This window comes from Ranitomeya imitator, chromosome 2, assembly GCF_032444005.1.
Source record: "Ranitomeya imitator isolate aRanImi1 chromosome 2, aRanImi1.pri, whole genome shotgun sequence".
Classification (NCBI taxonomy): Eukaryota; Metazoa; Chordata; class Amphibia; order Anura; family Dendrobatidae; genus Ranitomeya; species Ranitomeya imitator.
In genome coordinates, this window is record NC_091283.1 from 803,234,037 (window position 1) to 803,261,079 (window position 27,043).

A 27,043-nucleotide genomic window follows, 5' to 3' on the forward strand; every position below is an offset into this window, starting at 1 on the left:
ATCTGCGGTATTCCAGCTGTTCTCGCAGCCTCCAGTTGTCAGGCAGCTGCCAGGGAACGCTGGGTGTGGTGGCGCCACATTAGCTGGAGAGCTGCAGGTTGTTGACCGCTGGTCAGGAGCTACACGGGATGCATGGTGGTTTTCTACAATCACATTGAACCGCCGTATAATGAAAAGATTTGCATTTCCCTTATATACTCTGTGAAGGTTCCTATTGAATGACAACAATCAATCTTGAAAAGAATATTACTAAATTGAAGAGTATACAGAGACTTTGTATACGTTTTAGGGCCTTTAATCCTGAGCATATCGGTGGGGTCCAAGTCTTGAAACCGCCACCGATCACTCAACAGACATCTTATAAGTGCGCAGTTCTGGAGACCGGAGCGCACAGTCCCTCCCTGAGTGCATGCACACAGTAGAGTACATCTAGAAGCTTTCTACAGCATCTATACTCCACTGTGTGTGTGCAGCGCCCCAGAGATCTGGTCGTTGCAGTATGACGCTCTGCCACTAAGGGGAGTGATGGTACGTCTGATGGCACTGAAGGAGTTCTCCTGACTAGGTATCACCAGAACACTTTACACTTCACACTCCGGCCACTAGGGGGAGAAAAAGGCTTTATTTATTGGGCCACTCCTCACACTGGTAAAACTAGGGGTCGGGGACGAAGTTAGTCAGAAGCTGACTGGGTTGGATTCAGGCAACATCCCGTGGCAGGGGGTGTTGCAGGGAGAAGACACAGGGGGGTCCCTGTCGGGCGTGGGAACCTGGCAGGTGCCTAGCGAACAGAACAGAACGTAATGGAACCGCGCCTGCACACCCCGCGGCGGTATCCAAGAGAGAGACACGAAGGGAAGGATATTGTGGAACAGTGTAAACGAGATCAAGCACAAAGGAGTACCAGTAGGAGTCGTGCCGTGAGACCGAGGCAACATCCTACTGAGGCGTGTAGCCGGTGGCCGGAACACCGCGGGAGTAACTGACTCTAGGCCTTACTCCGAACTCCGCAGGAAGGTTAATTATAGGTTGGCTGTCTCACGTAAACACCAACGAAGACATAGAGGGCAACAGTGGGAGAGGGGCGTCTCTGGGGTCCCGGAAGACCTCCAGGCCTTCCCGTCATACGGGTGCGTCCTAGCCATAACATACCTGGGGGACGTTGAACTAGAAAGATCTGGAACCAAAGAAAGAGAGAGCTGTAGAGAACGAACGAACGAGAACAGCAGTTGTGAGGACTATTCCGAATGCTCAGCAGGGTAGGACTACAACACACAGGCGCTAGTGGTAGGCAACGATTTCCATCTGCGAAGGAAACTCTGGAAGTGCCCATTGGACCGGCTGGTCTCAGATTGCCCTGTTAAACGTGCTCTGGATTGAGGATCCTGAAGTCTACAGTAAAGAGGTAAAGAGACTGCAACCTTGTGTCCTCGTTATTGACTGCACCTCACACCATCACCATCTACCTTACTGGGAAGCCCTGGGGACATACTTCACCTGTGGGAAGTTATACCATCCAGCTGCCATTCCATCACCCCAGCGGACCCTACAGCAGCGTCGGTCAACCTGACCGAACACCACAGGTGGCGTCACGAACCCCTGACAGACTACACCACCTTTATTGGACACCCCTTAGCAGGGTCGCGGATCGGGTCTAGCCACCGTGACAGCCTCAGAACCGAACCAGAGAGGCCCAGTACCGAGAACGCGTGGCCCTGTGTCTGGGGGCAATCCATGTGGGCTTTGGAAGGAACTCTCTTCTGTCTCCTGAACTGTGCTCCTCAAAAGAGGTCTTTTAAGAGATCGGTTGGGGTCTCACGACCCAAATTCCGCCCAATTTCCTTAAAAGGAAAGGCACTGAAACACATTAAAAAATCCCCTAAAAGTTGACTTACTGTTTAATGCTTTATTTGTTAAAATCATAACAGCCATCTAACTGCTGAGTTATCCCTCACGCGCTTCAATGACACCAAGGGACACCAAAGATACTGTACACATCCTTGCTAAAGGAATAAGTAGTCTCCGGACACTCAAAAGAAATTATGTCAACTGGTTTGGGTTCTTAAAGTCACCATGTAGACTATGATCTAATTTATTATGGACCGGTGTGGCGCTGATTCTGGAAGACATCAGTAATGGTTTTTCTAATCCTGCGCAGATCATTTAATTTTTGCAATTTTTCTCACTTTGGTTTGCTGTACTTCTACCATGGTACACTTCCGATGTTAAATGTTTTCTGCATACATTTAAAAACGTAGTGTTTGAAAAAGGGCCTAAGTTGCAATACTCAACGGGGAGGGGTTCACATTTTCAACATTTATGGCATATCTGTATCTCACCACAATGTATCTCACCTCTAGATCCATGACCTGTGGAAATGCCACAAACGTCTTAGATGAGAATTTCCCTTTTAACTATAGCCATAGTCCAAATACATTTGTGTGCCTTAGCCATAGATAGCCTCACCTCTCTCGATCCTCAGTTACCTACTCTGGTCACATCACTTGGCTTAGGCACTGGCTGGATGACACGTTCATGCCAACACAAGATGCTGGTCCCCTGAACAGGACTAAGACCTATCGTGTCCACAGCGGATAAGTCCCACTTTGTCGTACCCTCAAATTTAAGACAAACTAAAGGACAGTATTGGGCCATAGATTACTATGGGTGGCTTATCAGCTGCATCTGTGTTACTGATGTTCTACCAGATGACCCTGGAGGTCCCTTCCATCTCTAACATTCTATGATTCTAGGATCCTATAGAAGTATTCTACATGAGGAGAGAGTTTATATTATACACCAACTGCCCTTATAGCCAAAATAAACATATATGTGTATTATTCAATATGCAGCATAGAGCAAAGGCCTTACAAACCCTTCCATCAGGGGTCTTTGGTCCTTTATAAGGTGGTACTTCTCCTAGTAGGATTGGCCATTGTTCGTAGAACTCCTAGATAAAAGAAAAAGTGAAAAGTCAATGAAGGCAAATATCATAAATATACTGTACATGATCTACTCTGTTTTTTCTTTAAGTACTCTGCACAGTGATGTTCTCCTTTTCAACTACAGATTTTATCACATGTGATACCCAGTCGCTTTCTGCAGTACAGTATATAGGGCAACCGGTACTGAAGAAGAACCTGGCCATTCAGTATTACTATTACTAGCCGGGATCCCACTGAAAAAAAAAGTGTCTGATGTTTTTATAATAATTGTTACGTAGAGGGAAACTCATTTTAAAATTTATTTTAGTAATCATTGATGGTCATAAATAAGAATGTGAAAAACAGACAAGCATTTTCTATATTTTCCTACCAATACCGGCAAAAAAAAAAAGAAAAAAAAGAGAATGTGAAAATAACAAAAAAATTAGGACTCACATTGAAGGAAAAAAAGGTCAGAATTATTTAAATATCCAAAGGCTAAAAGATGTTACAGCTCTTTAAACCAAAAGCCCGAAAATTTGCTTCGTTCGGAACAGAGGGAAATTGGGGAAAATGACCTGGTCCCGAAACTGATTAAGAGAATGCTCAACATTTTCAGCGGCACATGTTCCACTCCAATTTCCCTCATCACCCACTTAGCTTTGAATTCTGGATTTTCAAGTAGTTAATAGATAAAAAGAAATGCTAGACAGATAGATATTGTGTAAGTGTAAGGGTAAGAATTGACACACTTCAAATCTGCAAGAAAAAATAAGAAGCATGTGCACATGATCTCAGAAATCTCATTCACTTTGCTTGTACTGTAAAACGCGTGGGGGAAAAAAAACAACAAAAATGTAGAGTGTGAACAAGCCCTTAATGTATAAAGTTGGACAAAAAAATCCTGCACTGATCCTGAAAACCTCCTGTGACCTGCAGGTTGAGTACCCAGCATAGTAGTACTTTCTCCTGCCTTCATGCTGTGCTTAGAATGAAGCCTTGGGTTTATCAACCTTCATATTACATCTGTAGACGTCACCTTTTCTTTTGTCATGTCCAGCAGAGCCACAGAGTAGCGATCACAGTTCAGGTATATTCTGACAGTATAAAGAGCTTTGTGAAACTGACGCTCAATGTCGGTAAGTTCCTCAAACACCTTGTTGGCGCACCAGAGCAGGATCTGCGGAGAGGAAGCACGGTGAACGGTCATTGTTACAGTACGTGCAAGACAAAAAATACCTGTCTGATGGAAAGCAGCTTCATTGTATTTTTCTTGCTTTGATATATTTTCTATATCTTGCAGTGTTAATCCGATATAACTGCACGATAGTTTATCCAATAAAAGCAGAATGCCAGTTAGGTCTTTTTGGTGCCGCATTGCTTCTAAGGTCTCACGGTCAGTATTTGGTCAGTATTTGACATCAGTATTTGTAAGCCAAAACCAGGAGAGGAACAATCAGAGGAAAAGTATAATAGAAACACGTCACCACTTATGTATTTTTCACCTGCCCCTGGCTTTTGCTTACAAAAAAATTCACCAAATACTCAACGTGTGCCGTGGCCTAAATGATCACTAATCCCACCCCTGATCGTCACATGTCTGTGTCAGAACGTCATAGCAGTAGGTCATAATCAGCAGGGATCGGGAACTGCTGGGAATCGTTGTTAATGTATAAAGTCCTAAGCTTTTGGTGAAACTTGTCAAAAGTTTGGACTATCTTTTTAAAGTATAATAGGGCAATTAGATTTCCACATGAGTAACATGAATGTCAGAAAATTGCTTCTTAATGAAATACGATAATAAATTTATAATGATCGAGTGCCGTAAAATTATAGCCCTTGGTTCTGAGCTTTAATCTTGAGTCATTGTAAATTTACGACCCAGGTTTAAAGCTCTTTCTAGTGGAATCTAGTGGGAGGAGGTCCAGTTCCTGGCTAACAGGCACATACGGGGACCCTGGGGAAGGGACAAAAGCAGTTTATCATTATTTCTGTCTTCTCTCTAGCCAGTTATATGGTGTTCTACAAGCACAATGTAGTGAATAGAAGCAGCAGCACTGCCAATGTTTCTGTAGGACCTGGCGATCATCTGATCATCAAGTGTCTTCTGAACATACCAGAGGTCCTGGGGCATAACAGGTAACAATCAGCTCTGCCAGGGACTTCTATCACTTTAGTGGGCTCTTCTCCATCTGTAAATGCTCCAGATACAATGTAAAGTAGTAGATGTACAGCTTGTATAACAGTGTAAGTTTGGTGCCCTCTAAATAACTCAACACACAGCCATTAATGTCAGAACTGCTGGCAACAAAAGTGAGTACACACCTAAGTGAAAATGGACAAATTGAGCCAAACTATCCATTATTCATTATCCAAATTTTCAATATTTTGTGTGGTCACCATTATTTTCAAGCACTGCCTTCACTCTCCACTAGAAAACTCTTCCACTTCTCCATGACAGCATCATAGAGCTGGTTAAAGTTAGAGACCTTGCGCTCCTCCACCGTCCATTTGAGGATGCCCGACAGATGCTCAATAGGGTTCAGGTCAGGAGACATGCTTGGCCAGTCCAACACCTTTGCCCTCAGTTTCTTAAGCAAGGCAGTGGTCCTCCTGGAGGAGTGTTGGAATACTGCCCTGAGGCCCAGTTTCTGAAGGTAGGAAATCATGCTCTGTTTCAGTATGTCACAGTACATGTTGGCATTCATGATTCCCTCAATGAATTGTAGCTCCAAACAGTCGGCAGCACTCATGCAGCCCCAAACAATGACACTGCCACCATTATGCTTGACTGTAGACAAGACACACTTGTCTTTATACTCCTCACCTGGTTGCAGCCACACATGATTGACACCATCTGAACCAAATAAGTTTATCTTGCTCTCATCAGACCACAGGACATGATTCCAGTAAGACATGCCATTAGTCTGCTTGTCTTCAGCAAAGTGTTTGAAGGCTTTCTTGTGCATCATCTTTTACCCCTTTCTGACCTCAGACGAGATAGTACGTCCGAGGTCAGATCCCGTGCTTTGATGTGGGCTGAGGCGGTGAGCCCGCATCAAAGCTGGGACATGTCAGCGGTTTTGTACAGCTGACATGTGCCCACAATAGCGGTGGGTGGAATCGCGATTCACGCGCCGCTATTAACTAGTTAAATGCGCTACCAAATGCTGACAGCGGCTTTTACTACCGCTTCTGGCCATCCGTCACGTGATCGTAGGACAGCGATGCGTCGGCATGACAGCCAGAGATTATGCGTTGAAATTGCAAAAAAAAGTGCAATCGCACACTTGTTTTTTGTTTGGCTTTTTTGCTAGGTTCACTAAATGCTAAAACTGACCTGGCATTATGATTCTCCAGGTCATTATGAGTTCATAGACACCAAACATGTTTAGTTTCTTTTTTATGTAAGTGGTGAAAAAAAAATTCCCAAATTTGCTAAAAACAAAAAGAATTGCGCAATTTTCCGATACCCGTAGCGTCTCCATTTTTTGTGATCTGACATTTTTAATTATACCATTTTGGTGCAGATACTTTCTTTTAATCGCCCTTTATTGCATTTTAATGCAATGTCGCGGCGACCAAAAAAAGTAATTCTGGCATTTTTAATTTTTTTCTCACTATGCCATTTAGCGATCAGGTTAATCCTTTTTTTTATTGATAGATCGGGCGATTCTGAAAGTGGTGAAACCAAATATGTGTAGGTTTGATTTTTTTCTTATTGTTTTATTTTGAAAGGGGCAAAAGGGGGGTGATTTGAACTTTTTTTTTTTTTTTTCAAATTTTTAAAACATTTTTTTTTACTTTTGTCATGCTTCAATAGCCTCCATGGGAGGCTAGAAGCTGGCATAGCCTGATTGGCTCAGCTACATAGAGACGATGCTCAGATCGCCTCTATGTAGTAGAATTGCAGCACTGCTATGAGCGCCGACCACAGGGTGGCGATCACAGCAATCTGGCATCAACAACCATAGAGGTCTCAAAGAGACCTCTGGTTGTTATGCCAACGTACCGATTACCCCCGATCACGTGACGGGGGTCACCGGTGCGAGCATTTCCGGCCGTATGGCCGGAAGCGGTAGTTAAATGCCGCTGTCAGCGTTTGACAGCGGCACTTAACTTGTTAATAGCGGCAGGTGGATTGTGATTCCACCCACCGCTATTGCGGGCACATGTCAGCTGTACAAAACAGCTGACATGTCCCGACTTTGATGCAGGCTCACCGCTGGAGCCCACATCAAAGCAGGGGATCTGCCATCGGACGTACTATTCCGTCCGATGGCAAAAAGGGGTTAACTTAGGGTGTACTTACTTTTGTTGCCAGCAGTTTAGACATTTAATGGCTGTGTGTTGAGTTATTTAGAGGGCACCAAATTTACACTGTTATACCATCTGTACACTGATTACTTTACATTGTATCAAAGGGTAAGATCTTCAGATTGTCCCATGAAAAGATATAATAAAATATTTACAAAAATGTGATGGGTGTACTCACTTTTGTGATATACTGTGCATAAATATATATATATACAGTATAGTCAAAGCCAGCCTCATACAGCTGCGTGAGTGAAAAAAAATATTATGTCTTATGTCTATGAAAAGCATAAGGGCAAAAATGAAAAAAAATTGGGGGGTCGTTAGGGAAGTTATCTAGTGAAAACAAGGTATTATCTGTCTATGACATTTATTCTCTATGGGCCTGTCAGGAAAAAAAAAAGAGCACAGCGCTCAACAGTGCCAAAGGAAATGAAAGGAGCGTACGTTGCATTTTCGTACTGCTGCTCCATTCTAACAGGGATGAAAGTTTCTGTCCTGCCAATTTGGGAGTATCCAAGTTGTCAGACCCCCATCAACCAAACTAAACCAATATACGTCAGTCACCTTGGGTTGCATGCTGCCATTTTTTTTAGAAGCACATCTACTTACTTGACTTTTTCGGGATTCAATGTTATAAAGGTAGTTGATATGATGTTGTTTTAGAACAACAGATATAAATTCCAGGTATTTGGTGAAGACCTGCAATAATAGATGAAATATATTACATATATAACACATGTCTATATAAGGTTTAATAATAAAATATACGGCATTGTTCAAAGGTTTTAGTCAGGTGTGGAAAAATGCTGCACAGTAAAAATGCTTTAGAAATTGAAATGTTTATTTGTATCATGCAAAGAAAATGTGCAAAGGTGAAATCTACATTAAATAAATATTTGGTTTGACCGCCACTTGTCTTAAAAAAAAGCAGTTCTTCTATGCACGCTTGTACACAGTTATTGAGGTTATTCCACAGACCTTGGAGAACGTCTTTACGGTGAAGATAGTTCTTAATATTTGGGGTCATTGGGGTAATTTGGAGCCAATCAGATGCCTCCCTGATGGTATTGCATGATGAATAAGTATCTGCCTGTATTTCTCAGCAATAATGACACCATTAATCTTGACCAAAACCCAACTCCGTTTTTTTAAACTGTAGCTCCAAACTTACAAGGAGCCTCCACCATGTATCACTGTTGCCTGCAGGCACTGATTATTGTATTGCTCTCTTGCCCTTCAGAAATCAAACTTCTTTCTGTTAGACACATATTTCACTTTTTGACTCATCACTCCAGAGGACTTGCTGCCATTTTTCTGCCCAAACTATATCCTTGTTTGTATGTTGAAGGCATGGCTTTATTCTTCTGTAAAAATCACTTCTGGCCAGACTTCTCCTAACAGTAGATGGGTGAGGTTCTGAGCTAGTGGCACTGCTGGAGATCTTCCGATTTCATAGGGAAATAAGCATGATCATAGAATGATAGAATCATAGAATGTTAGAGTTGGAAGGGACCTCCAGGGTCATCATGTCCCTTGACCAATGCGGGATTCACTAAACCATATCAGACAGATGGTCTGTCCAGCCTCCGTTTGAAGACTTCCATTGAAGGAGAACTCACCACCTGTTGTGGCAGCCTGTTCCACTCACTGATCACCCTAACTGTCAAAAGGTTTTTTCTAATATCTAATCTGTATCTTCTCCCTTTCAGTGTCATTCAATTGCTCCTCATGTTTCCATGTGCAAATGAATGAGAATAACAATGATCCCTCTACACTGTGAAATGCCTTCAAATATTTGTAGACAGCTATTAAGTCTCTTCTTAGTCTCGTTTTTTGCAAACTAAACATCCCCAGATCCTTTAATCGTTCCTCGTAGAACATACTTTACAGTCTGCTCACCATCCTGGTAGCTCTTCTCTGAACTTGCTCCAGTTTTTCAATGTCTTTATTATGGTGGTGCTCAGAACTGGACAAAGTATTCCAGATGAGGCCTGACCAAGGAGGGGTAGAGGGGGATAATTACTTCATGTGATCTAGACTGTATGCTTCTCTTAATACATCCTAGAAATGTGTTTGCCTTTTTTGCTTCTGCATCACACTGTTAACTCATGTGCAGTCTGTGATCTATTAGTATATGCAAGTTTTTTTACACGTGCTGTTGATTAGTTCTATGTCTCCTATAATCTAGTTGTAATTTTAATTTTTCTTGCCCTTATGCAAAATCTTGCATTTCTCCCTGTTAAATTCCATTCTATTGGTCGCTGCCCATTCTCCAAGCTTATCTAGCTCCTTCTGCATCCTTTCTCTGTCTTCTCTAGTGTTAGCTATCCCTGCTAACTTTGTATCTCCTGCTAATTTGATTAGTTTACCTTCAGTTCCCTTATCTAGATCATTTATAAAAATGATTTAGATAAGATAGACACATAAAAGATGTGTTTTTCATCTTCTGAACTAAGTTTCCTTGATCAACCGCTGTGTTTACAGTCCTCAACGTTGCCCATTTCTTGGTGCTTCTTCAAAAAAGATTGAAGAGCATATTTTGAAATCCCTGTCTGCTTTGAAATTTTTGCCTGTGGAGACCTTGCTGATGCAGAATAACTACCTTGTGTCTTGTTACTGAGCTTAGTCTTTCTATGGTGTATGGCCTGTTAAACTGTCTTTCAAAACCTCACCTTTGTAGTAGCATTTATCTGTTCCTAACCTAATTTTAAACCCCCAACAGAGCTGTTTCTGTTTCAGTTAATGACTGATTTTGAACCTATGTATTACGTATGGAAAAAATGATCATTCTCTCCTGCTTAGTATAATTGGTTTCTCATTCACCTGATAATTCTACCAAATCCCTGACTTTGTGTAAATGTATCTAGAATGCTCTTTTGAAGGCAAAGGGTGGTCACACCAAATATCAATCTGATTTAGATTTCTCTTTTATTCATTCACTTTGCATTTTGTTCATTAATAAAAATAAACTATTAACACTTCTAATTTTTAAAGTATTCTTTGCAAAAAAAATTCAACACCTGTCAAAAACTTTTGTACACAATAGTTTGTTATCTTACAGTTTCATCTTCCTTGGTAAAGGCGTCGGCCTGCTGTTTGTTAATGGCCATTATGACTGCTAGAACCTCTTTTCCATACATGATGGGTGTAGTCAGAAGATTGTTTGTCGTAAAGCCGGTCTGCTTGTCCACAAAGTCAGAGAAGTGTGTGTTCTGCAGAAAGAAAAATATTAAAGATTAAGCATATTCTTTAATGTCAATAGTTGTATACAGGTATGATGGCCAAGATGTGTCATGGATCGACTATCAACCACATTCGGATCCTTCAGACGGAACCTGAAAACCCATCTCTTCAGGAAAGCCTACAGCTTGCACTGACCCCGCTGCCTCCTCACCACTACCGGAGCTACCGCCTCACCAACACCGGAGCTACCGCCTCACCAACACCGGAGCTACCGCCTCACCAACACCGGAGCTACCGCCTCACCAACACCGGAGCTCCTGCACCCCTCAACCTACTGTCTCCTTCCCCATAATCCTGTAGAATGTAAGCCCGCAAGGGCAGGGTCCTCGCCCCTCTGTATCAGTCTGTCATTGTTAGTTTGTTTACTGTAAGTGATATCTGTAATTTGTATGTAACCCCTTCTCATGTACAGCACCATGGAATCAATGGTGCTATATAAATAAATAATAATAATAATAATAATAATAATAATGGATCATTCGTCCTGTTAATTTGTCTGTGAAATGTTTTCTTGGGCTCGAGCTTATCTCCGAGTTCTCTTCATGCCCACTCTGCGCAACCCTCTCATTGGCTCAGCACGAAAGGCTTTTTTAAATGTGGTGCGATGGCATGTAAAACTTGCAAATTTTCGGGTAAATGCCATAATTTCACTGATGCCAGTAATCAAAATGTTTATCCCATTAAGACTTTCATGAACTGTAACACCAAAAATGTGGTATACATCATGGAGTGCATGGCATGTCATCTTAAATACGTGGGGAGTACCATACGGTCTTTAAAAACACGTATTCGTGAACATATTTATGATGTTGAAAATATTAGTGCTAATAGGAACACCTCACAAGTTTCACAACATTTTATTAATTATCATCACTCTAACCTTGAGTCACTTAAAATTTATGCGATAGAAAAAATTCATAAACCATTTAGAGGAGGAGACATTGAGGTGACCCTGAGAAACAGGGAATCATGGTGGATCTTTAAACTTGGTACAAGAATTCCACATGGTCTAAATAAAAGGAAAGATCTCATGCTCTTTTATTAGTTTTCTGAGGGTTCACAAACAATGAAGTTACTATTCTGACATCTAATAATTAAATTTGTAGTTTATATTTCCCGTATAATAAATGACTCTTTTTTGAGGCTAATAGCTATCTACTCGCCCCCTTTTTTTTTTTTCCTTGTTTGCAGGCCGCTGTTACACTGTCACGGCGTCTTCAGCTGTGCTTCTACCCATTTTGCTCCAACCTACTTTGGCTGTTTCAGCTCTCTGTTTGAGAGATTTCTGCCATAGATTGTTTTGCTTTTTCATCCATAGCTGCTTGTGAGCCCGCTACTTTCAAAGATATTAAGGAATTTTATTAGTATTCTGAGGGTTCACAAATAAGGATGTTGTTTTTCTAACATCTAGTAACCAAATTTGTAGTTTATACTTTCTGCATAATCAATAACTTTTTTGTGAGGCTAATAGCTATCTATTTTCCCTTCCGTTCCCTCCTGTTTGCCGGCCGCTGTTACATTGTTACGGCGTCTTCAGCTGTGTTTTTACCTATTTGCTCCTACCTATTTCAGCTGTTTCAACTCCCTGTTTGGGAGATCTCTGCCATTGATTGTTTTTTTTTTCCATCCATGGTTGTCTGTGAGCTTGCTACTTTCAAAGGTATCAGGGAATTTTATTAGTATTCCGAGGGTTTGCAAACAATGAAGTCGCTTTTTTGACATCTAGTTACTAAATTTGTAGTTTATATTTCCCGCATAATTATCGACTCTTTTGTGAGGCTAATAGTTATCAATCTGCCCTTTTGTTTCCCCCTGTTTGCCGACTGCTGTTACATTGTCACGGCGTCTGCAGCTGTGCTTTTACCTACTTGCTCCAACCTATTTTGGCTGTTTTCATAGTTGTTTGTGAACCCGCTATGTATAAAGGTACTAGGGCATTTTATTAGTATTCCGAGGGTTTACAAATAATATCTAGCAACTCAAGCTTTATATTGTTATGTGGGTTCACAACATATGACACTGTACATATTATTTTACCATTATATTTTTGGATTTATTCAATGATTATGGTAATGTTATTTCATTTTTCATTTTGTATATAGTTTTTGTATCTTATGCTATTTCTGTTTTCTCTGCTTTTTTGTTTAACTTAAACATTTGTTTTTGTCTTTCTATCAAGCCTGTCTTGCTTCCATTATCATGTGTGTCTATTTTTGCTTGATTAGACAATTCCACCAATTGCAGCACCGGAGCGATAACCGGATACTAGTATAAAAGTATAGACATGTCTTGTACCAGGTATCATGATTAAGGGTGCTTAGTCACCGGAAACGCGTTGACCTTGGTTTTAAAATATTTTTTTGTATGCTGATGTTTTGTCCTTTCACTATATTTTAAGTGAAATAAACGATGGATTTTTCACTATTTCGTTGAGCTGGATCTCCTTCTCTTTCCTGAAATGTTTTCTTGCACATGTTGCAGAGATGCATCACAATTAAGATGAATGTGATGTTCAAATGATGGTATTGAAAACTGGACACAATATTATATACAGCTTTTCACATTTGGTGGAAAGCTCAATATGATATTAGGGCTGGATCATGATTGGTGGGGAACACAGGGTGAAAGAAATTGATTCCAGTTTTTGACATTGCATTGCCATACTATCTTCTAAATAATTGTGCCTGGTCCTGTAGATAAATACTCCTTTGTTTGCCAAAAGAAGTACAGTGCCTACATAATATAGTGATATAATACATACATAACAATGCCACAATGATATACTCATTAAACAATCTTTTTAGACAGGAAGTTTAGAGCGGACTACGTGAGATGGAGATGGAAAGGTAGAGTCCCCTGAATGTTGGAGGTACTCAGAAATTAGAATTCAAGATCCTTTTTGCTTTGACTTTGGCCCTAGAACAAGTTATAATATCTATCATAAAAATAATTTGTCATTCAATTCTCTCATTCGGACCACTAACACACGTCAAGATCTATACCTATTTTGCTGATCTAATTATTCCCTAGGTTCTCATTCATTCACAAACCATACCCAACTCCTTCCCTGGCTCTTACTGAACTACTCTATTAGTACCCTCTGCATTGCATAAATATGACACAAAAGACCCTAAAACCATTACTCAAGAGCAAAGGAGGAGGGTTGGGAAGGGTATACAACCAAGAACCCGGGATACTTTAACGCCCACCGGACCTTTGCCATCAAGTAGGCATATAGCACTTTGTTGTCTTCGCTCTGCTACCACTGAGATCAAAAACATAGTTATCTATTTCATCCATTACCAATTGATTAATATACATCACAGAAGCTTTATACACATTTAATTGTAAGGGCACACAAAAAAAGCTGCTCAAAATTGCATCATTATTCATTATCTATTTCCAGATACATTTTTTTAGACGATTTGGTCCACCAAACCAATTGCAAGGTATTCACATTTCTTGGCTGCTCCCAGGAAACTAAACGATTAGTCATGTTGAAATTCAATATGGCCTATCCTTATTTCCTCTGATGGCTGATGTTGAAGGACAGTCAGGCTGTGTCCATACACATCAGGTCATTGACTGATCCAGCAAAATTGTTTGGCTTGGCCCACTGTTGGATGGAGGGACAAACTTTTCGAATACTCTAAAACAACCGTACAGAAGACATTATAAGACGACAATGGCACAAACCTTTAAGTTTCTTAAAGAACTATATGATTGGACTTTTGGCTAAAGTAAAGGAGACATATAGGGCTGGCTGGATGGAAATGCAATACTATTCCCTGAGGATCGGTTTTGTAGAAAGTGTTTAACGCTATGAAGGTTGAACATCTGGCAGAAAATGATAGTTGCACGAAAAATAGAAAATTCATCTACATAAAGGCATTTGGTGGGAATTTGTTAGGTACTTGATACCAAAAAAAAAGTTGGAGGAAATCCAATCCTAAATATATCACTGTAATATAAAGTGAATGGAGCACCTTATCCTAACAGAGCAAATATTGGGCTGGACATTTAGCGTTTTTGTCCCACTTCCATTTTCCAGCATCTTTTGTGCTTACGTCCACTGCCATTTATCCCATTTAGCGATATGTGAGCTCACTTTGCATATCTTCTGCTCTGTGTGACCTATAGTGTCATTGTGGACACAGTCTGCCCTTGTCTGAGATACTTATTCCTACTACTAAAGGGTGCAGTTCTCTCGATTTGCTGATATAATTTACCCAAAAGTTGCTTATTATGGACATATAGATTTCTAATAAACACTTAGCATACCTACTAATGGGGTGCTGTGATTAACTATTCACTAAACATGATCGACACAGATACTAATCTACGCTGGTCCCAACCATCAGAAATAGGCTTACTTGTTGGGTCCTGGTTGATGTGGTCTTTTTTTCTGGTCTTAGATACGCCTTGTGTGACACACGTGAGTGCCCTAAATTGACTACTTCCATGCATTTTCCACATCAGAGAGATGTGTTGAGTAATACCATGTCATGCCCCAACTAAGACAGGTAAGTATTAGTGGTGCACTGTGTGGCTGGTACTTTTATGGAGAGAAGTATGTGCAGGGTGGACCAATACTGTGTGTACGTAGGGCCAGCACCTGCACCCAGCACTTTAGGTACTGTATATATGGAACAGTTTTAGGAGCTTCATAGAGCATGAGTGCTTGGTGTGTTGTACGGCCGCCACCTGAGTCTGACTGCTATGACTGGAGCTATCTATCAAAGGAGAACGGTAAAAATTATATAGAGCATATATGTAACTGAGACATGTGATTTGGCACTGCTAGGACCTTGTATTTCTACAATGCCAGGCAGAGATACTGCGATCATCAGGTGCTACAGAAGAATCACCACCGCCGATGCTTCTTTTCTCTGTATAGTGCTCACTGTGAACTATGTAAGTGAAATAGAAGACAGAAGCTGTAATAAACCCCTTCCGTCTTCCCTCTTTCACTCTGTCAGGTACAGCCGGGGACCAGACCTGCTCCTGCTAGAGCTGAAGCAGAAGTTTAATTCAGTACGGGGTTAATACCGAGGACCAGGCACTTTAATTTTACATCACTTGGACGTTATCGGGTTTTAAACAGTTCGTCTGGTATGGTTGTCCATAGCAACCAATCCTAGCACAGCCATTATTTTACCTCAGCAGTTTAATCAATTAAAGCTGAGGTCTGATTGGTTGCTATAAACAACACAGCTAGTTTTATTTTAGTCCGTTGATTTTTGATAAATGAGGCCCTATGTCTTTTTCACAACATAATGAGCATTTCTTTGTCCACACCTTGCCAAAATTTCCACGGAAGTCTCCAGCTACAAGTATTATCCATTAAAATGCCAGGATTGGCAATGAGAAATCCAAAAAGCAATAATGTCACTTCTTACCATGGTCTTACAGTCCATTTATCAGCTTTCCCACTGGTAACCTAACCATGCAATTGTGTGTCCATTCCTCGACCAGAAAAGACTTTTTATCTCCTAAGTTATGGTGGTCATACGCCTTAGATACATACATTACAAAAGGCGCCTCTCTCCCTGGTCCCACACACACCACCGCCGCAGACACCCGCAACTGCCATACTATAGGTAACCTTGCCTGTACTCTTTCCTCCTTTTGCTCTGGACTCGCATCTTTGGCTAGTATATTTACCCCTCTGGCTTTCTTTTCCATAGCCCCTAACGGGACTCCTGCATCTCTCCAGGGATCTGTGCCCTTTTCGGTTTCTACTTTTGAAAGGTCAGTTCTTAGCCTCTACGAGTGTCCACCACCTGGGTATCCCATTCTTTTATCTATGTAACTACATCTAGGTGTTATGCTTGCTTGATACTGTTTCTGCATTAATTCTTATTTATTGTCCTTTATGGAATACTGCTATCGCACAGGGCAACATTGTGTCTAGAAGATATTGGTGGATTCCACTATAGTTTCTGCCCCCCTATGATATTGCCTCCGCGGTACTTTCCGCCCTTGCAGCCTGTGTTACACGTATACTCCATAGGTTCTTGACTGCCATGACAGTTTACGTCCGACGAGAACCCTGATGTCTCTTACCATCGTACCCCTCCATGATCTCGATGGGTCCTGCTTTGCTGTCGCCGTGTCCACTATTATGGCGACTTTTCGCAATTTTCATTATATAGGGACTTTATTATTGATTTTTGTAAAAATGTATATTTTATTTTGTTCATGTTTTTTTTGTTATGTTTTCATGTTTTGTGATATCTTATATATTTTGTTCTTGTTTCAGTAAGGTTTGAGAAAGACCCCGAGGGTCGAAACGTTACCCTGAAACCTTGAAATACTGCGGTGATATCTCTAATTTTGGTGTTTGTTCACAATAAAAAAAAAACACGTTTTTTTGGCTAAAAAAATCTAAAGACTTCTTTCTCGAGTGCGACTGTTGTTGTACAGGACTATATTCTGGAGGATCCCTCCATGTTCAGTCTGCACCACAAATAGCGAGAGTGCACGTCTTGCTCTTTACTTAGATACATGCATGGACGCTCTGCTTGGCCAATAACCAACTTCTGCAACCATGGGTGAGGTTGTCCAATCATGACAAAATTAGCAGATTCCGCTAAAAATTATCCAACAAGTTTATGCCCCTTAAGCAATGAAAATTCGTCTAAATTGAAAGGTAGCAGATATTGTGAAAACTGAGCAATTAATTAGGAAAGTATTTAGCAGCATTGTGTTCATTTTCAGTATAGAAAAAATAACACTTAGGCCTCATTTAGAGGTTCGTTTTTTTACATACGTGGTCTATTCCTATTTTTTACAGATAGAACAAACACCCATTATAACCAATTGTGATGTTCACATGCCCATGTTTATTGGTGAACTGGGCGTCTGAAGTTAAGAAGTTAAGATCTAAGTCACGGATTAAACTTGTTCAATCGAATCAATCAAAACTAGTGTTGAGCGATACCTTTCGATATTTGGAAATATCGGGATCGGATTGTATCGGCCGATATCCCAAAAATATTGGATATCGCCGATACCGATACCAGAAACCAATGCAAGTCAATGGGACACAAATATCGGAATTAAAATAAACCCTTTCTTTCCTTGTACATCCTGTTCCTGAGGGGGGAAGAGTGTGGGTGGTGCGTGGGTGGAGACTGCGTGTCTGTGTGGGACCTTGGGGGGTCTGTGCCGGCCTGCTGGGGGTCTGTATGGGCCTCTTGGGGGTCTGTGCGGCCTGCTGGGGATCTGTGCGGCCTGCCGGGGGTCTGTACAGGCCTCTCGGGGGTCTGTGCCGCCTGCCGGGGGTCTGTGCGGCCTGCCGGGGGTCTGTACGGGCCTCTCAGGGGTCTGTGCGGCCTGCCGGGGTCTATGTGTTTGTGTGCAGGCATCGTCCGATGGGACTACAAGTGCCAACAGGCTATGCCTGCTACAATGGCAGTGATTAGCACATTGGTCAATGATGGGACAGTAGTAGTCCCATCATCCTGCCAATGTGTTTAATGTAAAAAAAAAAAAGACTACATACTACATACAACATACATACTACATGCATACAACATACATACTACATACATACAACATACATACTACATACATACATAAAACATACATATTACATACATACAACATACTACATACATCCATAGATACAACATACATACATACATACAACATACATACAACATACTACATACATACAACATACTACATACATACAACATACATACTACATACTACATACATACAACATACATACACCACACATACTACATACATACTACATACAACATACATGCAACATACTACATACATACTACATACATACATTCTACATACATACAACATACTACATACATACATACAACATGCATACATACATACAACATACATACAACATATTACATACATACTGCATACAACATACTACATACATACTACATACAACATACATATAACATACAACACACATACTACATACTACATACATACAACATACTGCATACATGCTACATACATACATACTACATACAACATACATGCAACATACTACATACATCCATGCTACATTCATACATACATACTACATACATACTACATACATACATACTACATACATACTGCATACATACTACATACATACATACTACATACATACTACATACATACATACTACATGCATACTACATACATACAGCATACATACTACGTACATACTACATACATACATACATATATACTACATGCATACTACATACATACTACATACAATACATTCATACAATACATACATACAGACATACAGTACATATAATAACATTCGACACAGGCAGACCTACAAGCCCAGGGAGGAAAGACTGTGCCAGCACTGTGACCAGGAGGCCATAGAGGACGAAACCCACTTCCTGCTACACTGCTCCAAATACTCAGCAGTGAGGGACACTCACTTCAGGAGACTCTCACATCTCTTCCCAGACTTCATCACCATGGAGAAGGAAGAGAAAACATATATCCTGCTGGGAGAAGAAGAGAGAGCAGTGGAGATAGCAGCGCGGTATGTGAGCGAATGTCATAGACTGCGAGAAAGAGAACTATGATGCCATGGACTATAGCCTCCACAATGGATCTGCCCCCACCCACCTTCCCTATGCCATGGACTATAGCGCCCACAATGGATCTGCCCCCATCCACCTTCCCTACAGCTCCTACCCAACATCCCCACAGTCCCTATCCCTATTGCCTTTATACACTTTCTTTGGCAAAACTGATGTGTATTTGGTCCTGCCAATAAAGCTTCTTTGAATCTTGAATCTAACATAGAGTACATACTCACCATCACTTGTCATTTTGATCCCCGAAGCCAGTGTCATCTGTAAAAAAGATTAAAATAACAAACAACCAATATACTCCCTGATCCGCAGAAATCCACGAATGTCCCACAACGATCTCCTGTGGAGAACGGCAGCATCAGCTGATGCGACCACTCTCTAGGTGCTCAATGACGGGAGGAAGGTATCCTTCCGCACTGTATTCCTCTGCCGCTGTGAAAAAAATTGTCCCTAGTCTCACTTTTGGCATTGCTGTGGGAAAAATGTTCCCATGCAGCAACTGCCATAAAGTGATACTTTGAACTCTAGTAACCTCTCAGTGATGCACTGCAGGAGCCATTCTCTCCTGTCAGTGTGTCACTGAGGGTCCTATAGAGCAGTGACAACACCCGATGTACATCACATTGCGACTCTGAGAGAACTTTGACCATGACAAGCAAGTTGCAAAACTCCAGCCTGGTTGGATTTTTTGTGACTTTCATGTTGCGATTGCAGTACCGTCTGAGTCGTATTGTGACCCCATATACTTGTATTGCGTTGCGATGTAGCAGCGACACCAAAAATCTTTGATTCTGTGACATATCACTGCCAAAGTCACTGAGTAGTACTCGCCTAAGTAGTAAGAACAAGATGAATCAAACAGCAAGCCATAATAACCAATGAGCTGGAGGAGGGATCTGAATACTACTAGGATTATTCACTCTGCGTGCGATATTCTCAGAACACAGGCAGCCATACATAGTATAAGTGTCTGCCCTGAGGCCTGCTGCTCACAAAATAATGGCAAATGTTAGTTTTCAGGAAGTTTAGGACTCTCACAATTGTATTTTTCTATATATTAGGACTTTTGTTGGGAGTCTGACATGGCACGGCATTAGCAATGAGTGGATCTGCATGAGATTATTATTATCCCCTTTGGATCCATTTTCCAGGTTGTTATGTAACATATTCCCTCCCTTTTTTCAGTCACCATAACCATAATAGATTTGGCTGGCATGGTGATACAGTTTTATTGGACGCATTGTGGGCCCTTCCAGTGCTGTTGCTGGGGAAAGATTCTTCCTTGCACCCGGAAAATGATTCAATACCCATGCCTATGATTGACAAAAGCATGTGAACCTTTAGGATTAGCAAATAATTTAAAGTTGAAATTAAAGTCTAGTGTTTTCGATCAATAGGCTAACAATCAGTTGTGAATGGGTAACCTGTTTTATTTAAAGAACAGGGATTTAACAAAGCCTAATCTTCACAACACATATTTGTGGAAGTCTATGATGGCACAAACAAAAGAGATTTCTGAGTACCTAGGAAGAGTGATTGATGCTCAATCAGGCTGTAAAAGGTTACACAACCATTTTTAAAGTGTTTGGAAACCAACAATTCATAGACAAACAGGTTATGTACAAATGGAGGATATAGAAGACCATGATTATCCTCAAAAAGTAGTGGTCAACCAAGAAAGATTACTCCAAAAACAAGGTGCATGGTAGTTCGCATGGTCACAAATGAACCCAAGGTAACTTGTAAGCAACTAAAGGCCTCTCTCACATTAGCTAATATTAATGTTTATGAGTCCACCATCAGGAGGACACTGAGCAATGATATGCATGACAGTACTGCAAGGAGAAAGCCATTGCTCTCCAAAACAAACACTGATGCTCATCTGCAGTTTGCTAAATATCATCTGGATAAGAATGAAGGCTATTAGAGCAATGTCTTGTGGACAAATGAGGCCAAAAGAGAGCTTCTTGGTTTACTTGAGAAGCATTTGTTTGGAAAAAGAACAACCCTGCATTACTGGATAAAAACCTCATCTCATCTGTGAAACATGGTGGTTTGGGCCTGTTTTGCAGGATTTGGATCAGGACAACTTGCCATAATTGATGGAACAATGAATTCTGAATTTTATCAGTAAACTCTACAGGAAAATATCAGATCTGTCAGTCAGCTGAAAACTCATGGGAACCTGGGAATGTCGCAAAACAACGACCCAAAGAGCACAGGTTGTTCTACAAAATAATGATTAAAGAAGAATAAATTAATGTTTTGCAATGGCCAAGTCAAAGTTCTGACCTTAATCCTATAAAAATGTTGTGAAAAGATGAGACGCGACCAGATCATGGGAGAAAATTCACCAACAAACCAGAGCTGAAGCTGTTTTGTAGGGAGAAAAAGGCTAAAATTTCTCCAATACAATATGTAGGACTCATCAACAATTACAAAAAACGTCTAGCTGCAGGTATTGCGGCACAATGAAGTCACACGGGATGCTGAAAGCAAAGGTTCCCTTATTTTTGCCATTTACAGGCATGTGATATTGGATTATTTTCCCCATTTTAAACATGACAAAGTCTAATATTTTTATATCATTTACTTGATTTGGTTCTCTTTATGTATTTTTAGGTTTTATGTAAAATATGATGCAGTGTTAGGACAAATTTATGCAGTAATATGTAAAATTTGGAAAAGTTAACAAACTTTCAAGCATCAATGTATTTATGACCTCTGTTATAAATGAGATAAAGTCTATTTCAAGTGCATTGGAATGGATTTTTGGGCCTTTGTCTGAACTTTTGATCTGGTTAAGTTGTGCTTTTACATTATCTAAAAAATAGGCAGATACCAATGCTTGTTTCGCCGCCCTAGGTGTGTGATTATTATTATGGGCTTGGGCTTAATATAATTTATAATCCCATGTTCCATCTCTCTCAGTCACTGAAGTTCAGCATGTCCACACATGTATACAGTATGGTTGTGTCTCATCTATAAAGTGGGCCACCAACCCCTTGTTCCTCTGCTGTGGTTTGTAGATGATGACGCTTATCAGACCTTATTCATCAGCACTGTCTTTCATTTTACTAGAGTCATGTAAGAAACTATCGAGGCGCATCAGAACCTTCCCTGCTAACCAAGTGGTATCTTTGTGAAGGACAGTAGTTGTGTCTGACGTGCCGTATTGTGATATCAGAGGACTATGTACACACAGGCTTTTTCCAGAATCCCAGGACTGGTCTGCTGGTCAATTTCTAGACCTTCCCCATTCAGTAAAAAGCAGTATAAGTTCTTTGATGTGGAAGTGACATAACATGAGATCGTGACCGGTGCCCAAAATATAGATAACCATGTGTATAAACACCTGTCGTTGCTGACGTCCAGGATGGGATTATGAGAAGCCCAAGGAAATCAATGAGAAAATGATCCAAGTAGACGCACGTCAGCGGAATTTGTTGACGTGTACTGAACTCTTGTCACCTGAAGCCAGAGAACGTTGGCTGTGCAAGGCTTAAAGAAGGCAGAAAACAGAGAAGTGTGCCAAGTAACGTTATGCAGTATTTGTGTGTATATTTTGCACATTATTCTTCACAAACCACATAAGGAAAACAGGGTTCTGTTTTTAATGACCCAACCTGTATCTAGAGATGTAAATATACCAGGATGAACAAACTGCATACAGAGACTTGAGACAGATAACTTTAGTGAAGAGACATAGACCAGAAATTTTCCCACCTCTGGCCAACGAGTCCTAGGCAGCCACCTACTCTGCCTATTACTTTCCCGGGACACGTCTGAAGTATTTTATTGGTGTAATCTGGGATAGAGATGAGCGAATACATTTGCAGTTCCCTGATCCAGCTGCAACGCCAGCTGAATCAGAGCCCTGAGAACTGCCTTATTCCCGTTGGAATCCTCAGCTCTTCTTTTGATTTGTAGGCCCAGCACGACATCAGTGTGATGGATGCATGAAGTCACGCCGGGCCTACTAATCAGCTGTGATGGTAGATGCCAGTAATTAGGAGGCTGTTTGCAGGGCTTCAGTTGCTGCTGGACCAGGGCCCGGAGAATTGACTTGCCCTTCTCTAATCTGTGACCATTCTATGGATCCCTGCTGTATATACAACATATTGAGCTCATGCAATGGTCAGTTAGATGTGGAGTGTTTGCATTTCAGGTTGTTTTTTTTTTTTTTTACTAATGGCTTCTATGAAGAAAACATCTCGGTATTGGAAATTAGGTTTTAAGGCTTTTACATGTTTTGCCCTCTGGCAATGTGCAGTAATGGTGAAGTAAGTTATTACTGCAATAAATTCATATTCCTACAGTATAACATTAGATGGAGCAGAGACAGCGAATGGCATCCAGCCTTGTGTGCACTGATGAGAGCAGCACCCTGGAACATTATACGCTACACAGATTCTACTTGATCTTTACCCCTATAATCAGCCTTATGCACTTATCAGGATTATCCCCAGCTTGCCATGTGCTAGAGGGTCGGAATGCAACAAGGACTTCAATTCACTGCAACATCACTTGTGTACAGTTTTACCAGTCGAGCTGGGGCTGGTGGTCTCTGTCATATCATAAGGGAAACTAATGTAGTATATTACTGTTACTTATATAGTGACATCATCATTGCTGATATACCACACATAATATTCACAGATTATACAGGTATAACAGACTTACAGAAAGCTATGCTATACTAGGTACAGAAGGAGAGAAAACCCAAACTCAACAGCCAACTATTCTGTAAGAATGAGAAAAAAAATATATCAAATTTATATCAGAAAGATACTGTAGATAGATAGATAGATAGATAGATAGATAGAAAACAAATTAATCAGAGAAAGGAAAAGTGCAGCCCACAGGTTGCAACTCACCAACCTATGTAATATAAGAAAGCAGAAAGCAATTTCCATGAAAAAAATGATGGTCCCTTACAGACCTTTTCTATTTATTTGTTTTATTCATTTATATAGCACCATTAATTCCACAACACTTTACAGACATCGGCATTGCCCCGATTAAGGCTCCTTATCAAAGGTAGCACTCCAAAAGTCCAAAATATAGTGGTTTGTTGACCCATCATGTCAGGGCGACGTTTCATTCCAAGTGTAGGCTTGAAAAAGTTCCAAACTTGGAATGAAACGTCGCCCTGACATGATGGGTCAATAATCCAATATATTTTGGACTTTTGGAGTGCTGCCTTAATCTTTTTGGGATATCTATCTATCAAAGTTTAGAAAGTGGGCAGCACTCAATAGCAAATTCCATGCAAAAATCTAGTGCATTTATTGGCCCCTTTGAACGTGTGACAATGTTTTAGCGCAAGAGCAAGTGAGGCTTTCACAATGTTTTGACAATGGCTCACATGCTCTTGAGCCGAAATGTTGTCACCTGTTCACGTGGGCCAATAAATGCACTAGAGTTTTGCATGGCATTTGCTATTGAGTGCTGTCCACTTTTTATGCTTTGATAGATAGATATGAGATAGAAAAGCTCTAAAAGATTTCTGCTTTGAAAATGGAGCGCCCCCGTTAGGGCAGTGGGGTACTCCGAGCCGGGCCCTTCGGTTCTCAAGGGGGATGTCACAGTGGCTGACCCAGTCCGTGGCCCTAGGGGCATCCGTTGATAAAAGGGGAAAGGTCTTTAAAGGGGAAATGTTCGTGACGCCACCTGTGGTATTCGGTCAGGGTGACTGACGCTGCTTAGGGGTACGCTGGGGTGATGTGATGGCAGCTAATTGGTATACCTTCCCACAGGTGAAGTATGTCCCCAGGGTTTCCCAGAGTGTAGATGGTGGATGGTGTGAGGCGCAGTGAAGAACAAGGACACAAGGTTGCAGTCTCTTTACCTTTACTGAAGGCTTCAGCATCCATAGTCCAAAGCACCAGATCACAGGGTAGGCAGAGTCTGGCCGGTCTGAAGGCAAATCCAGAGTCCCCTTATCCAGGTGGAAATCAGAAGCCTTTCTCTAGCACCTGGATGTTGTAGTATCTTACTGCTGTGCTTCTCTTAAGGTCCTCACAACTGTTGGTGGTGTTCTAGATGTTATGTCTTTCTCTCTGTCCCCCAGATGGGTAGGAACAACCCGTAAGACTGATGGCCTGAGGCTTTTTACAGGGACTCTAGCATGCCACGGCCCCCACAGTTGCCACCGTGCCTCCTGGGTAAAAGGTCAGACAACTAATATGGAATTAGCTGTCCTGCCGGTCTCTGGAGCCAGGCTTGGAGACGATGACTCCCTCGGTGTTCCGGCTACCGGCTTCTGCGCCTCAGAAGGAGGCAGCCTTTTACAGGGCAGAACTCCATCTGGTTTCCTCTCCTTTTGCTATGACTTCATTTCTCACTCTCTGCAATGCAATTCCCTTCAATGTCTCTTTCTTAGGATGCTGCCGCATCGGTAAGCAGGCGCAGCTCCGTGTCCTTCTGTGTAGGCCTCTGACAGGATCTCACCCCTGTCAGGGACCCACTACCTGAGTGGAGCTCAGATAGCAGCTAACTGGGTGAAGCCCAGTCAGCGTCCGCCAGACTGGTGCTGCCTGGGTGAAACCCAGTCAGCTTCTGCCTAACTTCCTATCCAGACCACCAGTTTTACCTAATTGTGAAGAGTGCCCTACTAAATATAGCTCCCCCTGGTGGACTGGAGTGTGAAGTGTGTTGTGTGGTTTGTGATACCTGGCAAAGTGATCTCCTTTATTGCCTTCAGACGTAACATCACTCCCCTGGTGGAAGAACGACATTACTGCAACGACCAGGACCCTGGGGCGCTGCCAAAAAGACCACGCCTTATCCGGATAGGATGTTCTGAGACAGATTTTCAGTTCCACCATATATAAGGTATACTTGTTATCTTCTATTAGAAGGCCACCCCCCCTTCAAAGACCAATTTTCAATGTTGGGTGATCATTTTAAAGTGGTTTCACAATATATATTATAAACAGTAGGGAGGTAAGGAAGGAAGGAAGGAAGTGAGGGAGGAAGTAAGGGAGGAGCGGAAGGGAAGTAGGAAGAAGGAAGTCTCCTAGTGGTAATACTCTCAACATTCAATAGAGAAGTGTTTTTCTTACTTCGTGACACTCTATTAAAGAAATTAGAAAAATTAGAAACCTATAAGTGTAAGTTCTCTGACTTTTCATAAAATGCACAAGTCCCATCTATTTGCCCTTATGAACCTAGATATTTTATATTGTATCCCTGACTGGAATCCTATTGAGGACCCAATGACTGAGTACTGTACAATGATCACACAATGGTTGTATCTAGCCATAACATGACTTGGGTGATGTTCTACAATTTCAAATCAGAATGCACAAGTCCATCAATTTCATTGACTTAATTATACTTGCTACTTGTAGTATTACTTTTGACCAGTAGTGGCAGTATAACTATTCCAGTTACAAGAACGCATAAGGAGCACTCGCTCTATGATAATCCCTACAAAACAAATGCATCAGAAATGTAATAACTTTATAATGAAGATTTTCCTCTTTTTTCAGTAAGAAAAGAAATTACAATAAACTTTACATAATATAATTATAGTTTTAACCATTTATTAATGCCTAAAATTACTAGAGAATTCAAGAAGCAACTGTGAACTATTCACCTGCCCAAGTGTTATCATGTCATTATTAACTTTGCAATATTATAAACATTAAGCACCTTCCTCTGTTTGGTAGTTGAGGGTTATCATTTCTTAAATGGGCATTAAAAGGAGGTAGATATTTAGGTCACGTATATACGGTAGGCTGTGAAGGTTTGTGTAATGTGTCTGCGATAAAGGAGACCTGGAGTAAGTAGGTTAATTGGATCATGATTTGACAGGTTGAGATCACTGCGGAAATGGCGTCATTGCCTCCTACATCTACATCAGTGTTGATATATCTCCTTCAAGGTTCTTCTTAACTGAAAGTTACACTTTTTTCCAAAACACCAAGGAAGGGAAGGGAGAATAACAACCTGCCCAGGTTCACA

At 41.2% G+C, this 27,043-nt stretch overlaps 1 protein-coding gene across 1 annotated transcript in view; it reads right to left on the reverse strand.

Annotated features, from left to right (window-relative positions):
• Window positions 1–27,043, reverse strand: part of PDE6C (phosphodiesterase 6C) — an 83,029-nt gene that overhangs the window by 51,215 nt on the left and 4,771 nt on the right. Inside the window, exons 2-5 of the mRNA XM_069753767.1 lie at window positions 10,301–10,453; window positions 7,851–7,940; window positions 3,964–4,104; window positions 2,876–2,950 (exon numbers count right to left, since the gene is read on the reverse strand). Of these exons, the coding sequence (XP_069609868.1) occupies window positions 2,876–2,950; window positions 3,964–4,104; window positions 7,851–7,940; window positions 10,301–10,453 (459 nt within the window). The remainder of the gene's footprint in view (window positions 1–2,875; window positions 2,951–3,963; window positions 4,105–7,850; window positions 7,941–10,300; window positions 10,454–27,043) is intronic.